At 44.6% G+C, this 26,633-nt stretch overlaps 1 protein-coding gene across 1 annotated transcript; it reads right to left on the bottom strand.

Annotated features, from left to right (window-relative positions):
• Positions 1-488: 488 nt before the first annotated feature.
• Positions 489-26,633, bottom strand: rtn3 (reticulon 3). Its single transcript, XM_080839822.1, has 9 exons — positions 26,389-26,633; positions 20,707-20,760; positions 12,906-15,521; positions 8,079-8,286; positions 6,889-7,027; positions 5,233-5,302; positions 5,018-5,064; positions 3,723-3,781; positions 489-3,424 (listed from the first exon to the last, which is right to left on the bottom strand). Exons 1-9 carry the CDS (start codon positions 26,477-26,479, stop codon positions 3,376-3,378), a joined length of 3,333 nt encoding a protein of 1,110 aa, XP_080695948.1. The 5' UTR covers positions 26,480-26,633; the 3' UTR covers positions 489-3,375.

Genomic DNA, 26,633 nt, shown 5'->3' with positions numbered 1-26,633 from the left:
TTGGCCAAATGCACAAACTGCAGTGATAATGCGTGTATCAAATCTGTAGCATTGCCAGTATGTAAATCCCAAACATGCTTCTAATGGGTCCCTAAAGGAACAACACTGTTTATTGTGAATGGAGGGTCCTGGAGAAAAAACCTGAGCAATCAAATCAAATTCAAATTAAATTATTCACGGAATGAATACACACAGTGTGAGAGAAGCATACAAGTCTTCATTTTTGGTAGGAATAGAAAAGGCATTTTGTAATTCACAGTTTTGTGACATCACATCTGTATCCCAACGTTCAAACACATGGTGGAGAAGGCTGGATGTTTTTGCTATTGGCTTTCTAAGCATCTGCCAAACCTTGTAATAAAAAAGAAAAAACATGGGTAAAAAATGAGTATTGGTGGGATTCTTTTAAAATAGGACTGGACACGCAGAATGTCTTCTGATGTACTTTTTATTAATTCCACTTTTAAAAGACGACTGAACACGCGGAATGTCTTCTGATGTACTTTTATTAATTCCACTTGAACATCAGCACAGGGTCCACATAGTTCTGTTTCCTCTGTTTGCAACTTTATTTTTTTTTTCTCCAAAGCACCCACAAACAAACTAAATCTGCAGCTAACAAACAGAGCTTAGGTGTTAGTTAACACATCTAGTTACCAAGAGAAAGTCAAAAGCAAAACAAAAAGGAAGAAAAAAAGTCCTGACCAGAAATAAATGACTTCCAACTCCCATCAACCCTCCCTTCCCAAGAAAGTAAACAAGACTAAGGTGGAAACATGCACTGAAACTACAGGATTAAGTCAAAAATAGTCATAGTGTAGTTCTTCCTGAACTCTTAACACTAAAGGAGAATAGAACAGCAACTAAGGCATGGTATCTACAGAGAAAGAGGTTTGTGTAGTCTATAATAAAAGAAAAAAAAAAACAACAAAACAAAAAGAAGACAGCATTGCATGTCACTCACGACTGAAGAAATACCTATGAAAACCCTATTTGCTGGAGCGTAGCCTATTCACCAAAACGCACCGCATCCATGATTCAGCTGTCGAACAGATGAACGGTAAGCATGTCAGTCCAGCGGAAAGCAAAGACACAGTGGTTTTCAGACGTAGGATACTTTCAACTGTAGGTGAGTGTGTATGCATGTGTGTGAAGAGCCATGTACGTGTTAAGTGTGCGTGTACAAGTGTGCAACCGAGGCGTGCATGGTGAATACGCGACGCTTACTCCTACGACGACTACACATCCAATATTGTGATTTGAGAAAACAGCTTTTATAAGGAGGACAACGAATACAAGCCCAGAGTGTCTTGGTGGGGAAAGCAGAAGAGCATGTTACCCAGTAAAACCTTCCGATGGCCTACCAAGACACCAAGAACTGCATGCACAAGATGGAATGTACTATAAATATTGCAGGGAAGACACATTCAGCAGGAGACAGACTTCTGTGTAGTAGTAGTAGTAGTAGTAGTAGTAGTAGTAATAATAGCATTAATAATGCATTGAGAGGCAATCCAAGAACAACCATTAAAACATAACTGAAATACAGTAAATGCAATTTTTTTTTAAACGAGATCCCATACATTATCTACAAAGATGGCTTGCAGAGATGCAACACTTGTGATGAGAATGATCCCTGTTCAGTTGTTTAATGGGGGGTGGAGGTGTTGGCAAATATACACAACAAAACACACAGCAAGAAAAAAAATAAAACCTATATAAAAACATTTCCCCCAATTTTATTCATCTCAAGATCCTTTAGAAGTACAAAGCACAGAAGCTACAAGGCCCTTGAAGATGCGCAGCCCTGTCAGACAAAATGGTTTTCATTTTGTACAACGAAACGAAGGCGAAAAAAAAAAAAAAACCTCACTGAGCATATTCATAACTCTAAGCTGTGTGACACATGGGCTGCTGTTGACACCAAAACGGACCCAAGACAGTTGCTGACAAGGAGGATATTTAGCAGGATTTTACACCGATATACCTGGGGCATTCATTTTAACGGCCTGCCATACCAAACATGGTCATCAGGGCGGCAAGGCCATGACAAACAATATGTAAATTATATATATAATATCACCACCTTGGGTGCAGACAGACACCCTTGCCAACACCCTGGAAGTCACAGATCAACACGGGTCACGACCTTTGCAGTCTGAAGCCTCCGAAATGCAAAGCTTTTGCGATGACACATAACAGGGAATCAAAGCAGTCATTCTAACCAGTGATAGCAATAATATCAACTGTAATGACAATAATTATTATACTATCAACAGTAATGATAACTAGAAGGATAATTGCGTAAATGTACATATAAACGCAAAAGAGTGACACTGAGAGATGTAACAGAAATAAGCACATTTGCCTTAAGGGGATTATAGTTATATAAAAAGCCACACCTTACTCCTTTATGGCAGACAGTCTGTTGCCTTGACTTATTATATACACATGATGCAGTTTCCAAATGCACCAGAACCAACCGGGTGAACTAGACCAAAAGTATCACAGCTGGCAAACGGCTTCAATCCTCTTTATTCCACCTGCTTGGATGAAGCTGAGACATGTTCAGTGCATTGCAGATAATAAAACATACATTAGTGCCTATAGGTGAACAAAACACAAACGATAAAGTGAGTGTCAGGCTAAGCAGCGTATCAATAACAGAGAAGTCCCAGAGATATCTAATCTAAAACTATCATCATCCAAAAACTTTTTTTTTTGTCTTTCAAATGCATGAAGTCTGGGAAGAAAGAAAAAAATACAACAAAATTATATAAAAAAAGCCTTTTCTCATTTTTCCTTTTTTTTTTTTTTAAAGATACTTTTCAGTTTTATTTTTAGACAAAATGTTTCGTTTCAATTACAGACATTTGCTTTTACAACACAAACCCCTGTTCGTTGATAATTGAAAGCCAAACGCCCCACCACTGCAAAACCAGGTCATAGATTCAGTCTAGTTCACCAGCCCTGGGCCACTTAAGAGCGCCGATACAAAAACAACAACAACAACAACAACAAAACAACAAAAAGTATCCAGTTGCAGTGTTCCATCCCTTCCTCCTCTACGCTGTGTGCCCAAGGCGGCACGACTGGGTGCCACTGGAGCTTCCCTATAGCGCTTAGAGTTAAGCCTGCGCGGTTAATAGTGAATACTGAGAAGCTTGTACATTTTTTTTGTTGTATTTGTCCCCACTAGCTGGTTCAGTGCAGGGAGGAGGGGGGGGGGGGTGCTGATGGACAGTGGGTGTGTGTGTATGGGGGGGCGGTAGAGAGGGTTAGCTTTGGGGTGGGGGTGAAGGGGGAATAACATTGTAGGATGAGAAGGGTGGTGGTTAGGGTGGTGGCAATGAAGGACGATCCGATGAAGCGGGATCATTCCGTTTTCACTCTCTTCAGTGATCCAGGAAGTTTCTCTTGTAACCTGCAGTAAAAAAAAAAAAAAAAAGAGACAGAGAGAGAAAGAAGCAAAGAGGGACAGATATTACTGTTGCCATAGTGACATTTAATTCTAGTAATACCTACTGCCCATCAGGTGGCGATATCCTTCCAGCTTACTGGAAATCTAATTTTAAAATGACTCACTCACACACACACACACACACACACACACACACACACACACACACACACACACACACACACACACACACACACACACACACACACACACACACACACACACACACACACACACACACACACACGAAAATGAGTCTTACTTGGCCATCGTGGTGTTGATTTGAGTACGTGCGATTTCCACATAGTGATCGATCTGGGTCTGTGAGCAGAAAAAAAGGAAGTGACATCAGGACAGCTGGATCAACTTTCTGCAGATCATTTTAGAGCTCACATTTCGCATTGCATGATAAGGGTAAGGGATGGGGTTTCAGACCGGCAGTGAAACAGTGAAACGCTTCAAAGAAGGCTGAAATATCTCCCTTATTCTAACCACAGGCATATCAGTGCAATAACTTAGTCAAAACTCTGCTGGATAAAAGGAAAATACCTCCATGATATAACACAGTTGAACCAGAGTGTGTTAACGCTTCAAGGAAGTCTGAAATATTTCCCTTATTCTGACCACAGGCATATCAGTGCAATAACTTAGTCAAAACTATGCTGGATAAAAGAAAAATACTTCCATGATATAACACAGTTGAACCAGAGTGTGTATGTATGTATGTTTGTGCGGTGTGTGTGTGTGTGTGTGTGTGCGCGCACACAATTACGACTGTTAGCACGTGTGTGGTTTTGCATGAGCATTGATAAAAAAGTAATGGCCCTCAAGTCAAATTCACTTAAATGACATGATGCAATGGACACCTGGACCATCACAGGCTGTTGTACAGCAACAATTACCCTTCTAACTGACATAATTGATGACCCCGTCTCATAAAGATGATGTCAGGACTGGAGAAAGCTTGTCGTAACCTGCACACCCCCTCCCCTCCTGTCCTGTGTGGAATGTGATCTGCTGTGCTTAGTGATCTGAAGGTCTCATGATGACTAAGGGCTTTATATGGGAATGACTCATCAGACTGGTATGGTTGCAGTGGACTTTTTGTGTGTCTTACAGGGCAGAGAGAGAGAGAAAGACAGAGAGAGTGAGAGAGAGAGCGAGAGAAAGACATAGAGAGTGAGAGAGAGAGAAAGAAAGAAAGAGAGATAGAGAAAATATCAGAAAAGAAGTTAGTGCAAAGGCCAACCAGGAAATACTCCCCATGAGTCACTTCCCCTATGTACTTCCTTTTAAATTAGAAATGGCCAACTGGGTGGGAATCACACATGATCGACCTAGACACAATCTTGGTTGGATTTCTGTTTTTAAGTTCAAGAAATAAAAAGTAGGATTCCAAACAATTTAAGAATTGTTAGCATATTTTCTGAAGCAGAGGTTATATTTTTCAATTTCTCACTTAAAAATATTGAGGTGTCGTGATGTCTTTGCCCAGGGGTGTGGGAAACTGTAAAAGGTTCTTGGACATACATTTCATGTCGAAAACACGAATCTCACCTTGTTCTTCTCATACACCAGAGGCATGGTGAAAATCAGGATGTCGGCTACAGAGAGAGAGAGAGGAGAGAGAGAGAGAGAGAGAGAGAGAGAGAGAGAAAGAATACAAGATTTAGACAATCAATACTACAAGCATATAAAGACATTTGCAAGATAGGGTCAAAACAGCAGTTTGACTGCTTCACGACTACCAAGACTACTTCATCTGGTCTTACCAAGGATGAGGATGGTGATTCCATTGAAGACTGCACCCACGTAGGTCATGAGCCACATGGCTACTGCCAGCTGTAGATAAAACACCCAAACGGTAAAATGGTAAAAGTGTGTAGGTGTGTGTGTGTGTGTGTGTGTGTGTGTGTGTGTGTGTGTGTGTGTGTGTGTGTAGGGGGGATACGTTCTACTATGCCCGCCTAATCTGACTACATAGTATTTGTTACAGGAGCCATGGCTTCTTAAGCATGCCTGGAGGGCAGCCAGGTCTACAGCCATGCATGCAAGGTTTTAAGGAGGATTGCCACCAAACAGAGCGATTAGAAACAGGCATTAATGGAACAAATACTGGGCTTCTCTCCCCATGTGCACTCACTCTGTCTCACTCGCACGCCTCCCTAGCACAGTATACACATCTATTTCTCCACTATCCTTTACTTCGCCTCTGCCCACTGCCAACCCTCTCATCTCGGTCCCTCATCTCAACTGTGTCCCTCTCCATCTTTTCATAACTCTGCCCTCTCTCTCAACCTCTGCTGCTCTCCCCTTTGCTCCCTTTGCTCCCTTTCCTCCCTTCCCTTCCCTCCCTCTCCATCGCTCTCTCTCTCTCCGTCACCCTCTCCATCGCTCCCTCCCTCTCCCCCTCCCTCCTGAGAGCGTCCCATTCTGGGTCAGGCCGTAGAGGAGTGCTGTAATCCGCAGGCTATGTGTGCCTCTCCACCGCTGCTGCTGCTGCTGATGCTACTGCTGACCGTGCTGCTCAATGAGGTCATCAGACATGACCCACCCCCAACCCCCCTCACATAACCCGGCCACGGAATGTGATCAGGACCCAGGTCAGGCTGTGTGTCATCACTACACCAGACACCCACCCTCCACTTGGGCCAAACAGAGATGCAAGCCGGAAGCAGAGTGTGTTGGGTCAGAGCAAGCCTCTGCTGGTGTCTCACTCCCTCTTTTTTACACTCCTTCACTCTCTCTCAGGTCCTCTCTTCCTCCCTCCACCCTCTCACTCTCCTATTCTCTCTCACTCGGTCACTAGCTGTCTCTGTACATCAATCTCTCCATCCATCTCCCCATTTTGCTTTCCATCTCTCTTTACCTCCTCTCTCCATATATTTCATCATCTCTCCCTCACTCTCTCTTTTCCTCATCTCTCCATATATTTCACTATCCCTCACTCCCTCTCTTCATCTTCCACTTGCAATTTCTTCATCCATCGCTCTTTGTCTCTCTCTATCACTCTCTGTACATCAATCTCTCCATTTTGCTCTCAATCTCCCTCTCTCTTTCTTTATCTTTATCTCTCTCTCTCTCTCTCTGACTCTCTCTGGGTCGCTTCCTCTCTCTCTACTGGCCTATGTGTGTGTTAAAAATAGACGGCACAGCAGCAGAGACCAGAGAGAGATGGAGGGGGTGGGACACCAAAAGTATGAGGGAAGGAAGAAGAGGAGTGAAACACACAGAACCGACAAACAAAGCTCATCTATACACCAAAACCAGTCCAGTGTCATGGACTCATTTTTGGCTTTTGTGTGGGGCATGATACATGTTTATCTAGATCTGAAAGAAAAATGCCTGTGAAACAACAGATAGAGTCAATATGAGGTTGAAGACTAAGGGGGGCCCACACACACACACACACACACACACACACACACCTTGAGGGAGTCCACCAGGTCCTCGACCAGGAAGAGGCGGCTCATCTGCTTGAGGGCGCAGTTGACGTAGGTCAGGCACACGTCCACGTGCTTACGGAAGGTCTCCGGGGGAACACTGACGTCCTTCTCCATGAAGGTTCTGCCAAACACACACACACACACACACACACACACACACACACACACACACACACACACACGAGAGACAGAGAGTGTTACATACCTCTAAAGCAAGGACAGCCCGGCTAATGCTGCCAACATGACATGCTTTCAAAACTCCCTGTGGGAAAGATGACCTCCTTCTCAGTCGGTGGTCTGCTCATGCACGACACAAACTACACTACCCATGCTGCCCCTGCTAATATTCCATTCCTGTCCCCCACTGGGATGATAGGACATTGACATGGGATGTCTAGACCTCACAGTGGGGATATTGATTTCTATTTTGCATAAACACAAAAAAGGGGGTGACCTACATACACTGCAAAAAATGCTTTTCTAACCTAGTGTTATTACTCTTATATTGAGATGAAAAATCTAGTTGGTCTTGTTTCTAGCTAAATTGTACTTACCTAGTGCTTTCTTGGTAAGGTTATTTTTACCTATGTCAAGCAAATATTACTTATTTTAAGAAATCTTTACAAGCCAAATTTGCTTAACGCACTGGCAGCCAAATTTGCTTGTTTTAAGCAAAATCATGCTTAAATATGTAATTATTTGTCTTAATTCTAGAGGGGCATTTTTTGCAGTGTAGGAGTGGAGGTGTCCTCTATATCTCTCTGTCTTTCTATCATTGCATTGAGCCCAAAAGGGTTGAGGTGAGAGAAACAAATTATGAAATAAACTAAAGATAATCTGTTCATTTAATATATTGTGATATATAGATACATCATTAAGGGGGCGATGAGGGTTACTGGGAAGAGAATCACAACAGGTTTTTAGTCAACCTCCTCCCAGTTGCTTTTAGGATACAGTTGCATGTTAGGATACAGTTGCAAAAGGTTGCATACAGTTACGATACAGTGGCATTGCAAGCATTTTTTTTGTGTTGCCACAGAGTGTGTGAGAGACAGAGACAGAGACAGAGAGAGAGAGAGAGAGAGAGAGTCAGACACAGAGTGAGCGAGCGAGAGTGTGTGTGTGTGGGTGTGTGTGTGTGTGTTTGTGAGTGTGGGGCGGGTTGTTCTTACTTGAAGGGGTGTCCATCGCCTGACTTCTGCACGGCCTGCACGACAGACTTGTAGATGCGGAAGCTGATGGTGACGAAGAGCAGGGCGAGCAGGATGTAGGAGATGACGCTGATGACGCTGAACGCCGCCAGAGAGAGCAGCAGCAGCATGGACACGCCGAACACCGCGCCCGACTTCTTGGGGTCGCGCCAGGACACCAGGTCCTTAGCTGCAGAGGTGCAGGGGGGACAGTGTGTGTGTGTGTGTGTGTGTGTGTGTGTGTGTGTGTGTGTGTGTGTGTGTGTGTGTGTGTGTGAGTAGTTAGTGTAAAGTGAGTGTTTCGGAGAGATGTGTGTGTGTGTTTATATGTGTGAACATCAGAAAGACGGGTTACAAAGTGTGGAAAAAGTGTGTGTCGTTTGTGTATTTTGTTGAGTGCAGATGTGTGTGTGGTTGCAGACGGAGTGGAGCAAGAGGAGAGAAGAGATGAGAGGGAAGAGTGGAGGAGGTGGGGAGAGAAAACAAATACGGTTAATAACCAAAATAACACAGTCAAAAACAGACCTTCCGCTTCTTTGCTTGCCTATACATGGCAGCTTCAAAAGGTGGGTGGTAAGTAACCCTCCAGCAATTTCAGTCCTAACAGCCAAGACCGTGGACCATGTGTGCACATGTAAGTGTGTGTGTGTGTGTGTGTAAAAATGTGTGCCTGCATGTGCATGTGCTCGTGGTCACACATGCAGAAATGATAGCTTTCTGTGTACCGCACTGGTTATGTTGGTTACGTAACACCCCGAGAGCCTGCTTCTAAATGGCTTCTTCTGCTGCATGAGAGGAGCCTTTGAAAGAGAGAAAAAGAAAGTAGAGAGAGTAGAGAGAGAAGAGAGAGAAGAGAGAGAGAGAGAGAGAGAGAAGGCCCCAGAATGATTCGCAACCTCTTCAGCACAAGGTTGAGCCCTGAGGGGAGACTTGGGTCCCGTGACTAGGAGTGTGTTTGTTTGCGCTGCACTGCTCTTCAGAGCGAGCCGATGTGGGTTGTGTGCATACACTAAAAGGATAAGAGAGGAGGGGGATAGCCTGTGTAGCGTAATGGTTCGCATGTCATGTGGTGTACTGACGACTTGTTTTTTGGGAGGGCAATGCCACAGATTTGGAGCGAGCTGGGTAAAGGCCCCGGGAGAAAATGGGAATACAAACACGCCATGCCCTGACATACACACACACACACTTCGCCTGAAATCACAGAGGCATGATTATGCACACACGTGTACCCACACGACACACACACGCATATGTTAATAAACATGCTACCACACATACAGGCCAGCAGCTGGCTTAACCCCACTCCAGCGTGAGGGTTTAATGCTACCAGGGTGGGACGTGCCCAGCGTTCATCCCCAACCCCCCCTCAGTGGATTACTCAATCCCACTATGACTCACTCTACATCACAAGTACGACACATACCACGGCCCGTGCTTAGACTGCACCAACTGACCTGAGACCACTGGCATAGGCCGTGCGCTGTGGAAGCATCCCTCTTCGTGCGCCCTACCCACCCCCCACCCGAGGACAGTACCGTCAAAACAAGGATGACGTCAACGTACGCTGACGCTAGCACTGCGCGGGTTTGCTTGCTCGTCCGTTCTTTAGCACTAGCGTGAGAGTCAGTATGAAGTGGAATCAGGTTAGATCAGCTCATTCTTGCAGGACATGGGGGTGGGGGGGGAGGAGGGGCGGGGCAGGGTTGGTAGGCTCAGAGATGACTTAAGAGTGTCTTTATGCCTGTGTTCATCATTCGCAAATGCAGATAAAAGAGAATGACAGATAAAAACAAGTTGAAAATCCAGTTAGATTGTAGTCATGGATTAAGTTGCTAACTATGAAATAGATAATGAGTGAAGTGTGTGTGTGTGAGTGTGTATGTGCATGGGGGGGGGGGGGGGGGGGGGGGGGGGGGGAGGACACACACACATGATACCTCCACACATGTCTTACCGCAGTAAGTGTTTTAGCTTTTGGGAGCAGGACATGGTAGGGGTCTGTTGTTTTTATAGAATGTTATAAAACTCTCTGCTTTACATCATAGGAGGGAACTGTAGCTACATATTTCAGGTTCTAAAACTCCAATTTGATGTTGGAAATTGACAATGGCTTTGGTCAATTCGTGAGTGTTTGGCTGTCTCAAAGTTTAGACATGCTCACATTGCTTCTTGAAACTATGAGTATGGTTTTTGTTATCCTGTGAAGCCCTAAATATGTCTTCTGAACATGGGGTTTCAGAAAAGTACAGAAAAACATCTTAAAAAATATTTAATTGCAGAAAAACAGCTCATTGGAGTGCAAGATAAACAGAAAAAAACTGTGTGTGTGTGTGTGTGTGGGGGGGGGGGGGAATTGTTTACAAAGGAATCGTCGTGACATAACTCCATGGTCATTGTACACAGGCGAGTGCTTGAAAGCGCACTATTGTTTCCAGCGCCTGAATTCAGATGTGGGGTGGTGAGCTCCCCGGTGGAGCGGAGTAGAGAGTGCACATGGGGCTTCCTCACCCATCACTGCAGGGGTCTGAGTCCCTCCCAGCATGCCTTGCTGGTGCCCACAGGGAGGCAGCCTCGGATGACAGCCCTCGTTCATTATTGCTCCGCTCCCCTCCCTTCTTCCTCTTTTCCTCTTTTCCTCTCTCTTACTCTCCCTCTCCCTCCCGCGTTTACCAGCCCCAAATCCAGCGGCGGTCCCTGTTACTGCCGAGCCGCAGTGTCCTCTTTTCAGCGTTTCCACTGCACGGCTCTTAAAGGTACAGGCCTCTGTGTGTGTGTGTGTGTGTGTGTGTGTGTGTGTGTAAGTAGATATAGAGAAAAGTGTTTTTGTGTGTGTGTGTGTGTGTGTGTGAGAGAGCAAATGAGTGAATGTGTGTGTGTGACCTCATTGCGTCGCAGAATATCTGGCAGATTTAGTTGCTAATACCTGAACCCAAACCAAGCCAAGACTGCAGCTTGGATTATGACGCCAAAAATAAACATTTGGACATTTGATTTAAGCATTTCGCATCTCATGCCTTACAACAAAGGCAAACACAGACTAAGACATTTCCACACACACACAAACACACACACGTACGCACTCAATGGATAGACACAAATCTTCTCCGACATATGGCCGACTTGGACTAATCTCAAAAGGCGTAACAGCACCCTTGAATCCCTCTTGGCCTAGGGTGCCCATTTCCAGGAGAGTATTGAGCTTCTGATTGGGGACTGGCATGCGAGTGCCAACAGCTCTAGTGGAAACGAGCACCAACCGAGCAGGCCACACCCTTGAGAGCAAACCTTTTTTTCCCTTGTGAAGCACTGGTTATGCAACACTTCAGCACAATTGGAGCATTCGGAGTCACCCTCATGGCTAACCAGATATTTAAACCAGACATTTCAAAAGCCTAAGAAAAAAAAAACTGGCCTTTTTTTGGTAGTGGGAACAAAAACAAAGCAAAAAACAAACAAATAAAAAATAACCCAAAATGGGCATCTAAATCAGAACTTCCATATATTTAATACTGTGTTTAAACCAGTGAACCACATGGACATGGTAAGACTGCTATCGAAACTTCCTAAAATAACACACATTCAGACAGGGACTCCAGTTAGGCATTATTGTCATTCACTGCCCAACCTCGAGTCTACACTTTCCCCTAGTTTCTGGTTACTGGGGAAACAACCTTTAAATTCAGAGCGTGCCCAGTGTGAGAGAAGCATGCTGTGTATGCACGCGTTTCAACGCATGCGCCAGACACAAGGCCTGCACTGTCTACATACCAATCCACTCGTAACAGGGCTTGGATTTCATGTTTGCTCTGCAAGGATACGGAAAAAGACTGGGGCTCGGTTCAAACGCTCAATCATGACTCGGTAGATGGGTGTGCAGTCCCAGGTCTACTTTGGTTTGGGTTAAAAATCTGATTAGTAAAATTGAGCCAAGAAAAGAGTATTTAGGGCAATTATTTTCCTTAACACTTACCCCAGTGCATGTTATAATGGGAAATGAGGCGTATTTCCGGGGGGGGGGGAAAGCATTTGTGGACCTTTAAAACTGAGTGAACTGATGCAGTCAGATTTAAAAAGAAAACAGTCAAATAGTCTGGGGTGTAGATTGTGATGCGTGATAAGGAAGAGAATCATGTGAACAAATGATATTTCTGCATCAATACTTTCTCTATCAAACCGCATGCCTCATCGGCATAGATAACATAATTACTGGTATACGATGCAAAATGTCAAATCAACATTTTGCTGAAAAAAAAAAAAGACATTTTTAGCCTGGCACGGTCGTGTGCTGTATATGTGAGGTGACTATGGAAAGTTGCATCAAAGCAGAAATCTAACACTAGCGATGGACTGCACCGTGTGACTGTGGGACAGTGCAAGCAGACACCCGGGGACCATGTTTAGACCACCTTCCCTCAAGCTATGCCTCTGGGAGTCTAAAACATCTAAGGACACAGGGTTGGTTAGGGTCATAAAGCCGGAAAGGGAGCGCATAGCATTTCAGGCTCATGCTAGCTACCTATGTTCAGAGTATAACCGGCCTGCTTGTACTTGACATGACGCAGTGTTTTTCACTGTGTGTAATCAACTGAGCTTTGTAATAATGACATCAATTCATTACACGAACTGCTATAAATACAATGTGATGCTGAAGACGGTGTCATCAACTGCTGTGATTTGTGCTGTTAGTGTTGTCAGACTGGGTACACGTTTCAACTGGGGAAAGGGTTTGGGAGGGTGAGGTGCACTGCAGAGCTTTCCTTGCGTGGGAGGTTAGCAGGCTGAGAGCCCAGAGGGAAGGGGTGTTACCTGACAGGTGGGTTAGTATTGCTGCCAACACATGCTCAGCGAGGTGGTAGGCCTCAGCCACCCAGACATCGATCGCCTCTACCTCACTGGACAGCGAGGTCTCCGACGCAGGCCGATTGGCTGAGGAGTCGTGTGTGAGATTAGAGGGAACGTGACTCGGTGGTTGTGGCTGAGGAAATTTCGTCTCCTGTTCTGAGGCCTTGGACTTGGATGAGGTCTTGTTCTCTCCTTCCTCCTCCTGACTGCTCCCGAGTTCTTTCAGAGCACGGATTGTGTTGCTCTCCTGCTCCAGGTCCGTCGCCACAGCTGGGGAGGGAGTGACCGCAGTGACAGCGGTTTTGGGGGTTTCAGTGTTTGCCGTGCGACTGGAAAACAGCGCCTCTGGCTCTTCATCCTGTCGAGACTTCAAGCACTCTTTCATGAACTCCACAAAGCTGTCTGTTGCCAGGGAGACAGAGCAGTCAGGCTCAATGCTCTCAGGGTCGCTTGTGTTCTCAGTGGGTGGGGGTGGTTCTAAAGTCATGTCTTTGGTGTCCTGGTTGACCTCGAGGTCCCCCATCATGTCAGGGAATGAGTCTGGCTGTTCGTTGTAATAAGAAAAGTCATCTTGAGGATATTCCTGCATGGTTGGCTGTTCCTCGACAGGATGGGAGGTGTAGTTATCTTCGGCCATAAGAGGGAGGTCCCCTGAGTCTGTCATTGTCTTGCTGTTGTCACTTCCAACATTGGAGATGTTCTGAGAGATCAGTGGCTCAATGTTAGCGTCTGAGGCGAAATCTTTAGGAGAGGGTTCAGGTACAGTGTCAAAGTTCAGCTGTTGGTCATCACAGGACTCATCCAAGCCAGGCAAAGAGTAACCTCCGAAGTGATCTTCACAGGATTGATCGATAAGTGAGCCATCGTTAAGATCTGGAAGTACATTCGATTTTGAAATGGTATCTGATACATAATCGTCCTTGGAGATTGGTTCAGTCTTTTCCTTCTGAGAGAGATCCTGAGCAACAACGTTTTTCGAATAAAAATCAATTACAGGCTCTGTGTCATCTAATAGGTTCTCTCTGTGATCCATAATGTCGACCGACTTCTCTTCCTTTCCCTTAATAGCAGACTCGGGGGCTGACTTTGACATGGAATCATTCGAACTATCTGACTTCTCAGAAACCACAGCCTCGTCATGGGGCTCATCTCGGCTAAGGCCTCTTGAGATTGGAGTCTGTGCAGCACTGCCAACATTTCCATCTCCTTCTTGGCTGTTGGGTTGCTTGGGAGCTGACTCAGCAGATTCTGTTGTGGAAACCTGAGAAGATTCGTTAGGCAGTTTGCAGTCTTCAGCAGAGGGTGATTCTGAGGGCTCAGGTTTCTTTACATCCGAGACTGGCTCTTGTTCTTTCTGCGGTTCTCTAACTGGGTCTGGCACGGCCCTGTAACGTTCATTTTCCTCTTCCGGCTCATACTCTTCCTCACTAACTACCTGCTCCTCTGTCTCAATGACATTGATGGTGGGGACCTGCATAGGTAGCTTCTCTGGCTTGGCCTGCTGTGGCTCGTTCTCTACAGAAGGAGGAGGACTGTTCACTTTGGCAGCGGCACAGGCATCCTCAATCACTGTGTCATCTGACTCGCCAGAACTGTCCATCTCGTGGGTCTCGGATGGTACAGCATCGACAGCCTTAAAAGATGTTTTCGGAACCTCAGCATGTGGGGGAGATGCCGGTGGGGAGGGTGGGGGAGACAGGGGGGGAGAGGGGGACCCAAACCCTGCTGGAGGAGGGGCGGTGGCAGGAGGAGCTGACATGTCAGATGCCTTTGCTGCAGGCTGCCCAGGAGGGCCTTTGGATGCATTATTCTCCTGCTTATCCCACATGTATGCAGTTGGTAAAAAGTTTAGATCAAACTCAGACTCTTCCTCTAGGCTCTCCTGCTTTTCTGGCTTGCAATCATCTTTGATTTCAGGAGGCTCAATGGGAGTGTCCATAAATGCATCAGGAACCCCAGCAAATGCCTCAGGAACATCTGCTGCTAAAATGGTTTCCACCTTACTCCCTTTCAGTGAACCTTCACTCTCCGTGCTGGGCACGGGCATGGGCACGGGCTTGGGCACGGGAACATCTTTTCCTTCATCCACCTCTGGATCCTCAGTGCTGAAGCTGGGTGCCGGGGGTAGGTGAGCCCGCATCCAGTCTGCAGTATCCTCATAGTCTGTTCCTTGGACCGAGTCCGCTAAAACCTCAAAGGGTGATTCTGGGGATTCCGTCCCCTGTGGGGCATTCTTCTTTTGGGGAGGTGCAGGAGTTGGAACTTCAGTGGGCAACTTCTCATAGTGGCGCTCCCTGAAGTGAGGAAAGCCTCCATCGTTCCTGCTCTCTGGCTCGTTTTTCTTTGCAGCGAGAGCCTCCAGCGCTTTGATCCTCTCAGACACAGGGGACATTTTTATCGGCGAGTCCTCTTGGGGAGACGCGAGGGTGGAGTCGGAGGGCTCCTTCTTCTCTGGGCCTTTGTGAGAACGGTCAGAGGTTTCGTGGCCGTAGGTGACGGGAGTAAAGGAGCCTGGTTGGAAGCGAAGTGATGTTGCCACGCCTTCTGAGGGTTTGTCAGAGCCTACTACCACCCTTTTGTCTGCATCCATCATGCAGGTGCAGTGAGCAAGAGGGGAAAAAGGAAGGGTGGGGGGGCAAGAAAAATCAAGACACACTCTAGACCCATGCAGATGTGCTAAAGCAAGGGGTCCCAACCAGTCTCCTGTCTTACCTCAATTAGGCTCCCTAATCTTAATCTGATTTTATGATTAATAATTAATAATGTTTTATTCATGATAGTTTTACCTTCAAGGACCCCAAACTTTAGCAGATCGCTGGTCATATACTTGTTAATGCTTGTGTTGTTCACGTTCCCAGAAAATAGTAGCATTTTATTCTTTGCAGCTCAAGCAGTCATGCATTGCATCCCAAATGTAGTCGTGTGTATGTGCCATCACCTGCATGCTGCGTTCACACTCATAAGTTGTTGCCATTGACAAGGCAATAGGACAACAGACAAAATCCATTTATATGGTAGAAATGAAGTTGCTGCTAAACAAACAAACAAACAAACTGTGCTGATCGACATACTGTGGTGGCAAAAACATTTTGTTCTTGTGTCAAGACACATGTGAGGTCTAAAAAGCAGTGTGTTTCAGTGGCCTGGCCGCCAGAAGGGAACAGGGGGTACATGACTCCAGGTTAATCAACATGGGAAGCGGAGGTTACTGCATTTCCTGTGGCGATGTTCAATAGCTTTAGGAATGAGAGGCATGTGCTCTTATTTCCTGCTCACTCCCACAACACAGACAAACAACAGCCTATCTGATCAGATCTTTTAAAAAGGACTTTCAGATACAGGATATTCCAAAATCACTAGTGTTACAACTGCCTTTCATCACTGGAACCGAAAAGCCAACACGCAAACACAACTCACTAGCAGGAGCAATAACCCAGACGGTCTTGCATTTCACACTGAACACAGAGGGCACATCTTACGTAATGACATGCCTGCAGACAGTTGGGGGGAGAGGGGGGAGGGCAAGGGTCACATGGGATAAATGCACTGTGGTTTAACTACCAGTGACCTTTAATGAGTGGCGATATGCCCCACTATGGCAGTTTGTCTTCCAGCTGCCTGTGCCAAAACTGCATTGCATAATTTCCCTGAAGGCCCATTTAACATGTGTCTTAGTACATTATGCTAAAACACTGATTCTGACCACAGTAGCTGAATATTTAGGAAATCTGAACCCATCCCTTTGGCATGTAATGCACTAGTTCTGTATTCATTAACGAGGGGAAAAACAGGGCATGACAAAGCACCAGCAATGGAAGATTGCAAGAAAATGTATTGTTGGACTATTCATAAATCCACAGACCCTTGGGCTCGTTATATAAGTTACACTGCAAAAATGCTTTTCTAACCTAGTGTTATTACTCTTATATTGAGATGAAAAAAAATCTAGTTGGTCTTGTTTCTAGCTAAATTGTACTTACCTAGTGCTCTTTGGTAAGGTTATTTTTGCCTATTTCAAGCAAATATGACTTATTTTAAGAAATCTTAACAAGACAAATTTGCTTAACGCACTGGCAGCCAAATTTGCTTGTTTTAAGAAAATCCTGCTTAAAACAAGCAAATTTGGCTGCCAGTGCGTTAAGCAAATTTGGCTTGTTAAGATTTCTTAAAATAAGTAATATTTGCTTGAAATAGGCAAAAATAACCTTACCAAAGAGCACTAGGTAAGTACAATTTAGCTAGAAACAAGACCAACTAGATTTTTTCATCTCAATATAAGAGTAATAACACTAGGTTAGAAAAGCATTTTTGCAGTGTATCATCCGTTTTTTCTCAACTTATTTAATTAATTCTACGATAAATCCACTGGTTAAACAGGGGCTAACAATCCACGCTAAATAAATAATAAAATAAAAATCCTCGGTGACCTTCACTTGCTCTTGATTTCAACAGTGGCCTGGCTACCAAAAAAACCACAGAGCAACCCTCACAGTCACAGCTAACACAACATAGATAAGGGACCTTGACAGCGCAGTGTGTGCAGAGTGGGCTGCCTGTCTGTTACCTGACCCAAACCCGATATCCTGCTGTAATTTCCCCCCCTCCCCCCAATCACTCAACCAAGGTGACCGTATCGAGAGGGGCTGTAGGATCCCCTTCACATGATACCCCACCGGGTACCCTAGGCTCACATCACAAGATGTTCCAAGCAACTGTACCCATGATCAGCTGGCTGGCTGCCAAAAACAATCCTCCCTGCCAGCTCCATTTGTCTGTGTTAAGTGGACTGGCCATTTGGCAGATATACTGGGTTAGTAGCAACTGGCCACTAGTTTGAAGCGCATTGTGCTACCTCTTGGTATGAAATTTGATTTGATTTTGATTAGTTTGATCCATCTAGGTAGGATGAAATTCAAAGACAGGCTTGACAAATAATAGGAGTTGATTTCAGCACAGTGGTTAAATGGAAAAGTCAACATTAGGAAATATGTTCCAATGCCTTGCCCAGAGGGGCACAGTGAGCGTGTGGAAACGAATATTTGCTTTTGCCTGGTGCCAGGGGTCAATTGATGAGGTCAATCTGACCCTGTAACCCAAAACCCTGGGTGGTGCAGGAACGCAGCGCACACCAAGTGAACTGCTCTCTCTCTCTCTCTCTCTCGCTCTCTCTCTCTCTCTAACAACTGACTATGCAACTCAACAAATCAGCAGCCATCTCTGCCCTACGTCTTTTGCCCTGTGCTGCATTCTCTATTGTTCACACTGGAAGTCACTCGTGGGAGTCCACATTTAGGGTGTGGGGACAAAATTCTGAAAACAGCTTCCCAGAGTAACAGCTATGAACTAGAAGCCAAAAAGCTTTTGAATCGACAAACCACTGATGACTTAGAAATGGTTCCAGTCGTCACAAATAACACTACAGGAAATAAATCATGACTCACACCTATACACTGCGACACCCAGTAATCAAAACCCAAGTTTGTACCAATAACAGAAATAATTCATCTCAACACTGCATTCAAGTAGAAGCCTAGAGTCAACTAGAAAAAACAGGATGATCACAACAGAAGCCTCACATCAATTTGCCAATCAGGCTTTAATAGGCCACGGTATCTAGGCCAAAGTCTCTTCCCGCCGAAGATTAATGAAATCACAGGGCGTGTGCACAGAGACAGGAGACAACTGTGGGCAACTGACGGGACTTAATAAGTCAATGGCTAAATGAGACTGCCAATCCTCAGCTTGCAGACACTGGAGTCTCAAGTCAACATTAGTGGAATCAAGGAAAAATCAAGGAAGGCCATTTCCTAACTGCACCTGCTCCTGTTACTGGATATCAAATAATCGATGGCTCATTTGACCTCAACATCGCAACACACACTGAGTATATAGACTGATCTTACTGGAAGAGATTCATAAGACAGACCTGCATCGGGTGCAGCTTTGTGACATTAAATGAATAGTGCAAACTACATATCCAGGACCTCTTGCAAAGACCTCTTACATTTTTTGCACTGTATATTTAATTTCCTTAATTCCTCATACTTCCTGTTACTGCTTATGGAGTAGATACATTAGATTGTTGGCAGAAATCTTGCCTCTGGCCTGGGAAAATATGCTGTTCCTTACAATGATGATAATAATGTCTAACTAAATGCTGTGGATATCAACAAAACAGATAAAGAAACGTATAGATACAAAAATAAACATAAATATATATATATATATATATATATATTATATACGCATATATAATGCAAGCATACATAAAGAAAACACACCGAACAAAAACATACCCAAAAAAAACAAACAAACGTAAAAAAACAAGATCCCATTATCTGGCTTAAACATGCAAGATGTCTTAACAAGCCAAAAGCAGAGTGGAGAGAATGAAGTCATGGCTATGGGGTGTGTGAGTCCCCGAGCTGGTGAACTCACAGCCAATCCCTCCCAAGTGTCGCTCTACCTGTGCTACCACAGAGGGGGGGGAGGGGGCAGGACGAAGAACAGAGTAGTGGCAAGAGAAGAGAGGAGAGGAGGAGGAAGGGGGAGGGGGCATCAAGGACAGAGCTCTGGAGGGACATCACTCGGGATCCATTTTTAGGATTCTGCTCTCGCACAAAGTGAACTTGAACTTCTCTGCTATCTTAAAATAAGGTGGCAAGTCTAGGGATTATCCTGGGCCTACAGAAACATTGACCTAAATAATGCACACAGCTGGTAAAGACTGAAATGGATCAAACTGTTGTCATCTTAAGGGAACTTCTGCCTTTGTGTTTTTAATTTGGGAGCCCTATTGAGTGTGAGGAGAGGAGTCACTGAGGTTCAGAGAGGGGTTGATACAGCAAAGGTCAGATCAGGAAATTGAAGCATTAAGAGAAAATTAATGGAAAAAGCTTCTGCAACATTATTATGTTCCTATTCCCCATTAGGGAATAGAGATACTGTACCTTAGGGGTTACAATAAAGCCAAAGCACGGTTACTGGGTGTGTGGTAAATTTCCGTTCATTAAATTACCCTGCTAGAGACAAACAACGGTCTTGCCAGTTGTTTTAATTTGTTGTGGAGTTCTACACTGTGGAGCTGCTGATTCAGATGAAGAAAAAAAAGACTTACCACAATTGTTTCAAGATGTCAGTCCAAAATTAGCACACATTAAAACCCTTCTCAGCATTTATGGATTCTTCACTAATCATGCACCATGGGAGTTTTAGGGCTTTGAAATCGGAAAAAAGGGTCAGGGAATGAGTCAGCATGATGTCCAGTTGGAATTCAAAATGCCCTGAATGTTTTGGGGGGTGGGGGGGACAGGCAGGGCAGGGCATGGGCAGGGGCTGGGGTTACTCAACCATCAGATGCTGGTGAGTACAGAAGGGGCTTCTCTGGCCAGTTGAGTTACATGAAGCATGGCATTGCAGGGCCATAGTAGAGAGTAGAGGGAGCAGATGGGACCCCGTTACATGGCCCTGAAGGGTTGTGGCACTAGCAGTGGGGGGAGGGGGAGCTGTCGAGTCAGTGAAGGGGTAGACACCAGAAGGTTGGACATGGCCTCCGCCTTTCACAGGCCTACGCAAACCCCCTTTATCGCACTGGTGTGGAGGAGGAGAGGGGCACTCAAGAGAGGGATGGAGAGCATTACAGCAGCAGCCCAGCGAGCGAGAGGAAGAGAGACAGAGAGAGAGAGAGAGAGAGAAAGGACAGTTGAGAAAGGAGAGAGAGATTTGTTTTAAAAAAAAGCAGGCGAGCAGCGTAAGAGAACCATACACTTGCCTTGAGGAGACTGAATGAGAGATACAGGCGAAGAGGAAAGAAAGGAATCTGAAAAATTAAAAAAGGACAGGAAAATGAGCATCCTGAAATTGCAGAAGGTAGGACCTCCCCCAAATCCACCTCCTCCAACCCAAATCCATCTTAAGCTTTAAGAACAGAGACATTAGTGCTTCGTCTAGGGCTAATAGTAAAGTAATTATTAGGAATTAAAAGTGGATAAACATAAAAACCCTAAATCAGGCAAATCCACCAAGTACCATCATTTGACCCATGCATATATCCCTACTTAGGCTTATTTACAACATAAACATAGTTCTTAGCACTATGAACCCTTAACATGAACCCTTAACATGCAGGACCTCCACCCCATGTGGGCATTTCACAATGGAAATACATGAATTATCAGACAGCGTTATTCCTTCCTAAATAGGCCATTGTGCAACTTTTTCCCAGACAATTCTGAAATACTTTCTTTCTCCCATATTTTCCAAAAGTCTTACTCTGAGCAGGGCGCCTACACTGCTCCCCCTTGACATGGATTATGTAACCTATTTAGAGAAGACATTTTCAGCCACACTTTTGAATCGCATGTGATGTTCTGCGACACAATGTGGGCCTTTGTGGCGCTGCACTGCAATAGTCTGGAATCTTATCAAACTGGAGCATTTATAAAAAAAAAACCAAGAGAGCGAGTTTTCCCATCATACTGCTACCTTGTACTTGAGATGTGTCGAGGTTTAGGAGGCAAAAGGGCAAAGGCCCAAGTCTTAATGGCAGCGAAAAACAGGTTTTTCAAGAATTCCAGACTTACCTGCAGGGCTTGGTTCCACTCAGTACAGACACACACCCTGCGGAATGTCTGTGCCAGTTAGACAGCACCTGGCCTGCACCGTGCGACTCTGTGCATCACACGCCCTGCAACACACCCCTCTGAATGGGCCGGCTCAGAGATCACACACACATTCCAGAGGGGTGTGTGAATAGTGGAAGCGTATGAATCTCTGCTAAAGAGGACAGATTGATCTGATCAGGAGCACACCGAAGTGGCAAACATTATTCCAGAGGGCTCGATGTTCTACCTTACTGTAGCTAACTGCATACAACTAAAACACCTGACTGGGGATGACTTAGATATCGGAAGAAATAAGCAGAAGACATTTTAAAAACACAACCACAGTAGTAATTCACCTTTGCTTGAATGTTCTTCATTCGTTCTAGTGACAGAAAAGTAGCTATCCTCAGTACTATACATGGCAGCACAATGCAGTAGTAGCCTATAGATAGATGCATCTTTCTCGGGCAGAGGTTGAACATGGCTCTGCAGATCGTGTTACAAATACCACTGGTCAGTAGTACCATTTCAGGCTATGCATGTGGGGCTGTGGGTGTCTTTCAGGGTCTGCACGGCACCTGTGGGATAGCCCGTACTAGTTTCAGCTTAGGCAACACTATACTATGGGGAAGGGGGTGAGGGTGAGGGTGAGGGTGAGGGTGAGGGTGAGGGTGGGGGTGGGGAGGGGGGTGCTTTGGTATCCTTGTCACGCCATTCATGACAGTCTCATCCCACGGAAGAGTCGAGTCATGATACCAAAAACCCCTCAGAGGGTGAGGCTGCTGCATCAGCCTCAATCAGTGACCTTAGCTTCTACATGCTAGCCCCCAGAGGAGGACAACATAGACTGACAGAGAGACCCTAAACAATGGGATGGGGAGAGCAAGGAGACAGAGATAGAGGAGGGTGGGAGAAAGCAAGAACAAGCGAGAGAGAGAGAGAGCGAGAGAGAGAAAGAAGGAAATAAATAAAGAAAGAAAGAAACAGGGGGACAACAGAAATGATTACCGTTGTGTTTCTGCTGTCCTTACCAGAGAAAACCAGAGCGATATCAAGATCAAACCTGGGGTGGGCAGGGGGTGGTAATCATTTTTCAAGCACTCAGATTACATGTGCAAAGTCACCAGCTCAAAGAGAACAAGGCTAGCATTTTCATTGCTGGTGTTAACCACCACCTGTTTTTCTCCTCCTACACCACAGCCATACAGTAGATCGCCAGCCAGTCTTTTTTGACCTTGAAATTATTTTAACTAAATCAAATGGCTAGAGCCAGTGGAAATGAAGGGATATGAGATTTTGAAAACAAGAGGATATAGAGATATTATCAACAAATGAAGCTTCTCACATGAGGACTGTGGAAAGTATACAGCATTGATCAGTGTTCAACACAACCACCTGGACAATAGCAGTCCTTTTGCGGTTTTACTGCTCTGACCTGTTCTCCAAAGCACCTGCTTGACTGACACATGAGGCCTTGAATGAGATAACCATTAGCATCAATTTAACTTACTTAGCCACCAAGGAATGTTACGGAAACTGCTTGGCCTAGATAGGCCTAAAGCAGCTCCTGCGCAAGGGCAAAGAATCTGTAAGAAAACAAGTATCCTCATGAAGTAATAGGATTTGAGAAATGTGTCTATAATTAAAGAGTAAATTAGTTATTTGATTCAACAAAAGGTTAAACAATAACTGAATTGTTACTAGGGACACATGAATGACTGTTCTGGCCATCTGGTTCAAAATGGCAGTCGACAGATGGTGAACAGGAAATCTATACCCTGACTGATAAACATTCCCAATAATTACAATCCATTCCCACACCTGTAAGGAGGCATCAGCTCTACGGCTTTACAGCCACAAAGCTAAGGGTTAGAAAAGGGGGGAAGTCTTAGTCAGGGCCAGATTAACGGGGCTCGGGTGGGGGTTAAGACCCAGGACCCACAGGCTGGCATGGCCCTGGTTAACAGAAGGAGGAGGGATACATTGGTTGGGGGTCAATTTAGACTGGGGACAGTCTATACAAATCTTATTCCTCCAGTCAGAAACATGCTAAAGAGGTGCCACTCATACTGCTCAGTTAGGCCCTCCCCCAAAAACAAATAAAAACGTACTTAGTTTGAATCCAGGTTTAGTTGACTTCTAAGTGACATGGTTAGTAGTGTCAAGGTCAGTGCGTCAAGGTCAGTGTGTCGAGCTGACATATGATGTTGTCATGGCACAAGTTGTTGCAACTGTCCCCAAGCTCAGCAGCCATGATAAAACAAACCACACAACAGTATTTTTCAACATTTTGAGTTTGATGCTTGAATGGCTTTCTGGGAGCAGGCAGAATTGTTGGGGGAAGGGGGGTGAGGTTCGTTCACTTATGATGTGTCATTTTTGAATGTCTGTGCACCTTTCAGGAAACCCAAAGTTGCAGTTCACATTCACTGCAGTGTGACAAATCAGTTTTCAAAACAGTTGCAGTTCTGTACAATTAATGTTTGCACATTTAATAAATGTTAAATAAAAGTTTGTTGCAGTGCAAACTGTTCTATTCATCCTCTCACATTGAAATACAGTAACAGTAACAGCATATTGACTTGACATTGACTCAAGGTAGGCCTATGTTCTACACATAACGAACAAAATTCAATAAATGTTATTTGATAAATATTTCTAAATAATATTATAATTTAATTATATAAATAAATTATACTATAATAAACAATGCATATCATGCAAAATAAGTAATTTTCTACAGTTTCTTCAGGTGTTGAGGTTAACAGGCACTGGTCTTTCATGCAGATGCTTGCCCCATAGGATTACATTGTATAGTCGCTTTGCGGTACCCAGTTACTGCATTCTAACTCAATGCTGGACCGATTTAAATCGTTATTGTTCCTAGTAAAAAAGAATGAAACTAGGGCCCGGGTTAAGAAGTACCATATTTGACCTTTAATACTGCAGTGTCCTTAACTTTAGATTTATAGGATTATTGTGTGTTACATTTTTGACATTCTAATTAGCATCACCTCATCTAGTTGTTCACACTTGGTGGTGTTGTTGTTTTCATTGACGTCAACTGCTACAAGTGCGCATGTGTTGTGTTAACGGTGGGATAGTCAGTTGGTAGCATTTCATTGCGGTGGCAAATTGGTACATTTCCTAGATGGCCAGAAAATATTGTGTGATCATTCTGAAAGGGCCCTTTGAATAGGCGTAGCCCCAGGGCCTTTAGTGTTCTTAATTTGGCACTGGTCTTGGTAAGAGAAGCTTGGTTTACCAATTCTTCAGTGTTCTTAATTTGGCACTGGTCTTGGTAATAGGAGCTAGGTTTACCAATCCTTTAGTGTTCTTAATCTGGCACTGGTCTTGGTAAGAGAAACTTGGTTTACCAATCTGTTTGCTTATCTCCACTTGGACTGACCATCACAACCACACATCAGAATTCTTGGGTGTACAGCAACCAATACCCATACGCTCACTGTGAGTATACACAGACAAAAGACGTGCAGGCTGGGAGGGTCTACCCAGGGGGTAAACAGCAACTGTCTAGGTGTATGGATGACGTTTCTAACAAAGGGACTCTATAAATTATTCATGAGAAGGGAATAGGTTATTTAATAGCGGTTGGGTGAAAAAAAAAAAAACATATGAATGAAGGAATGAATAAGGCTTTAAAAATAAAAGTCTCTCAAAATCATTCATTGAGAAGGCATCAGATCAAAGGACCACCATTTATAATGTATCTGAGAACGCCTCCCTAATTTCAATAGGTAATGCCCTGATGGTTCAGTTCCCTTGTTACTTAAGTCTTCCAACTGAGCAGTTGTCATAATTGGACTATTTGTTGGATTAAAAACATACACCCGACCATAAAGAAAGGGAGGGGTGGGATTCCTCATGCCAACTATGACTGCTTTATTTTTTAATTTGACTTCATAACAGACACAGGGCACTACACAATATAAACAGAATACGCCCCTCCCTAGCCCAAGATAAATCAACAGCTTAAAGATGGCTGCAATGTGGGCAACACCAGATTCCCTCTTTGTTTTCCAGCCAATAAAACCTCCAGGAGATATCAAACAAAGCGAGCACAGTAATTGCATAATATCCCATTGTTGTCACATGTGCGCAGATAGGTTGAAGATTATTTTCATGTATACTTCAGACGTACACATTCGACGCCAGGGGGTTGATCGACGTGCAATTGATTTTTCGCGCATAAAATCAGACAGCGTGCCTTTAAGAGGTTCTCCCTGTGTTTGCAGTAGCCCAGTTACAACGTATCTGCACTGCAGATTGCTCTCGCCGCAACATGTAGGCTACCGATTTCATCAGGCCCAAATGTGGTTATAAAAACAAGTCATGGTTTTCCACCGTTGCTTGATTTTTACATTAAAGATCTGTTCTCCAACGCCAACTCTGACAATGCCAGAAATGCAGCCTCATACGAGCCCGGTCTAGACAATTAGCGAAAGGTTATGCACATAAGTTATGAGATTCTAGCAATAATAGGTTCTTTCGAGTTTATTCCACCAACGTCGACTCGTTTACGGAAACGAATGTGCTGGAATAAACGCAATGTGCCGCAAACACAAGTAACAAAGTATTCAGTTTCTGTTGCCCACATTGCCTGCGTTTTCACTTGTATGGAGACTAGCAGGTGGAGAACCCCTAAAAGTGTCGACATCTTTCACTTCTGAATCATACCGTTTTTAAAAACAAGCTTCAATTTTAAGGAGACGGGAAATCCGGCGACTTTAACGAGTGACGTCAATTCATTTCTAGTTCTGCATGATATTTTACGCTCACGTAGGACACTTCAGTCTTTCCGTTTTATGAAGCTTATATCTTACCGGTGAACTTGGAGTCTTTCGCGGAGTTCTGTCCATCGGCGAGTCCCTGTGACGATGATATTTGAGAGGACTGGGTCATTGGATCTGCCATTTTTTCGTATTATCTGCAAAACAATGTCTTACAGCTGTTGGTTATAATGTTGCTTCTTGTTGGTGATGTCGTCCTCTGAAATAGCTTGACTTTTCTCGTATTTCCCCAAGAGTGGGACGCAGCGTCACCCAGCTCGAACACCCACACGCACGTA

Source organism: Sprattus sprattus (assembly GCF_963457725.1).
Source record: "Sprattus sprattus genome assembly, chromosome: 5".
In the NCBI taxonomy this organism is placed as follows: Eukaryota; Metazoa; Chordata; class Actinopteri; order Clupeiformes; family Clupeidae; genus Sprattus; species Sprattus sprattus.
This window is presented reverse-complemented; position numbering and strand designations above follow the sequence as displayed.

What these genes read in the sequence shown, in the direction of transcription:
- rtn3 (XM_080839822.1), bottom strand. Translation starts at nt 26,479, where the DNA reads ATGGCAGATCCAATGACCCAGTCCTCTCAAATATCATCGTCACAGGGA. An exon ending in GAAAGACTCCAAGTTCACCG is followed by an intron (nt 20,761 to 26,388) that starts GTAAGATATAAG and finishes TTAATTTTTCAG; the next exon opens with ATTCCTTTCTTTCCTCTTCG. An exon ending in TCAGTCTCCTCAAGGCAAGT is followed by an intron (nt 15,522 to 20,706) that starts GTATGGTTCTCT and finishes TGATGGATGCAG; the next exon opens with ACAAAAGGGTGGTAGTAGGC.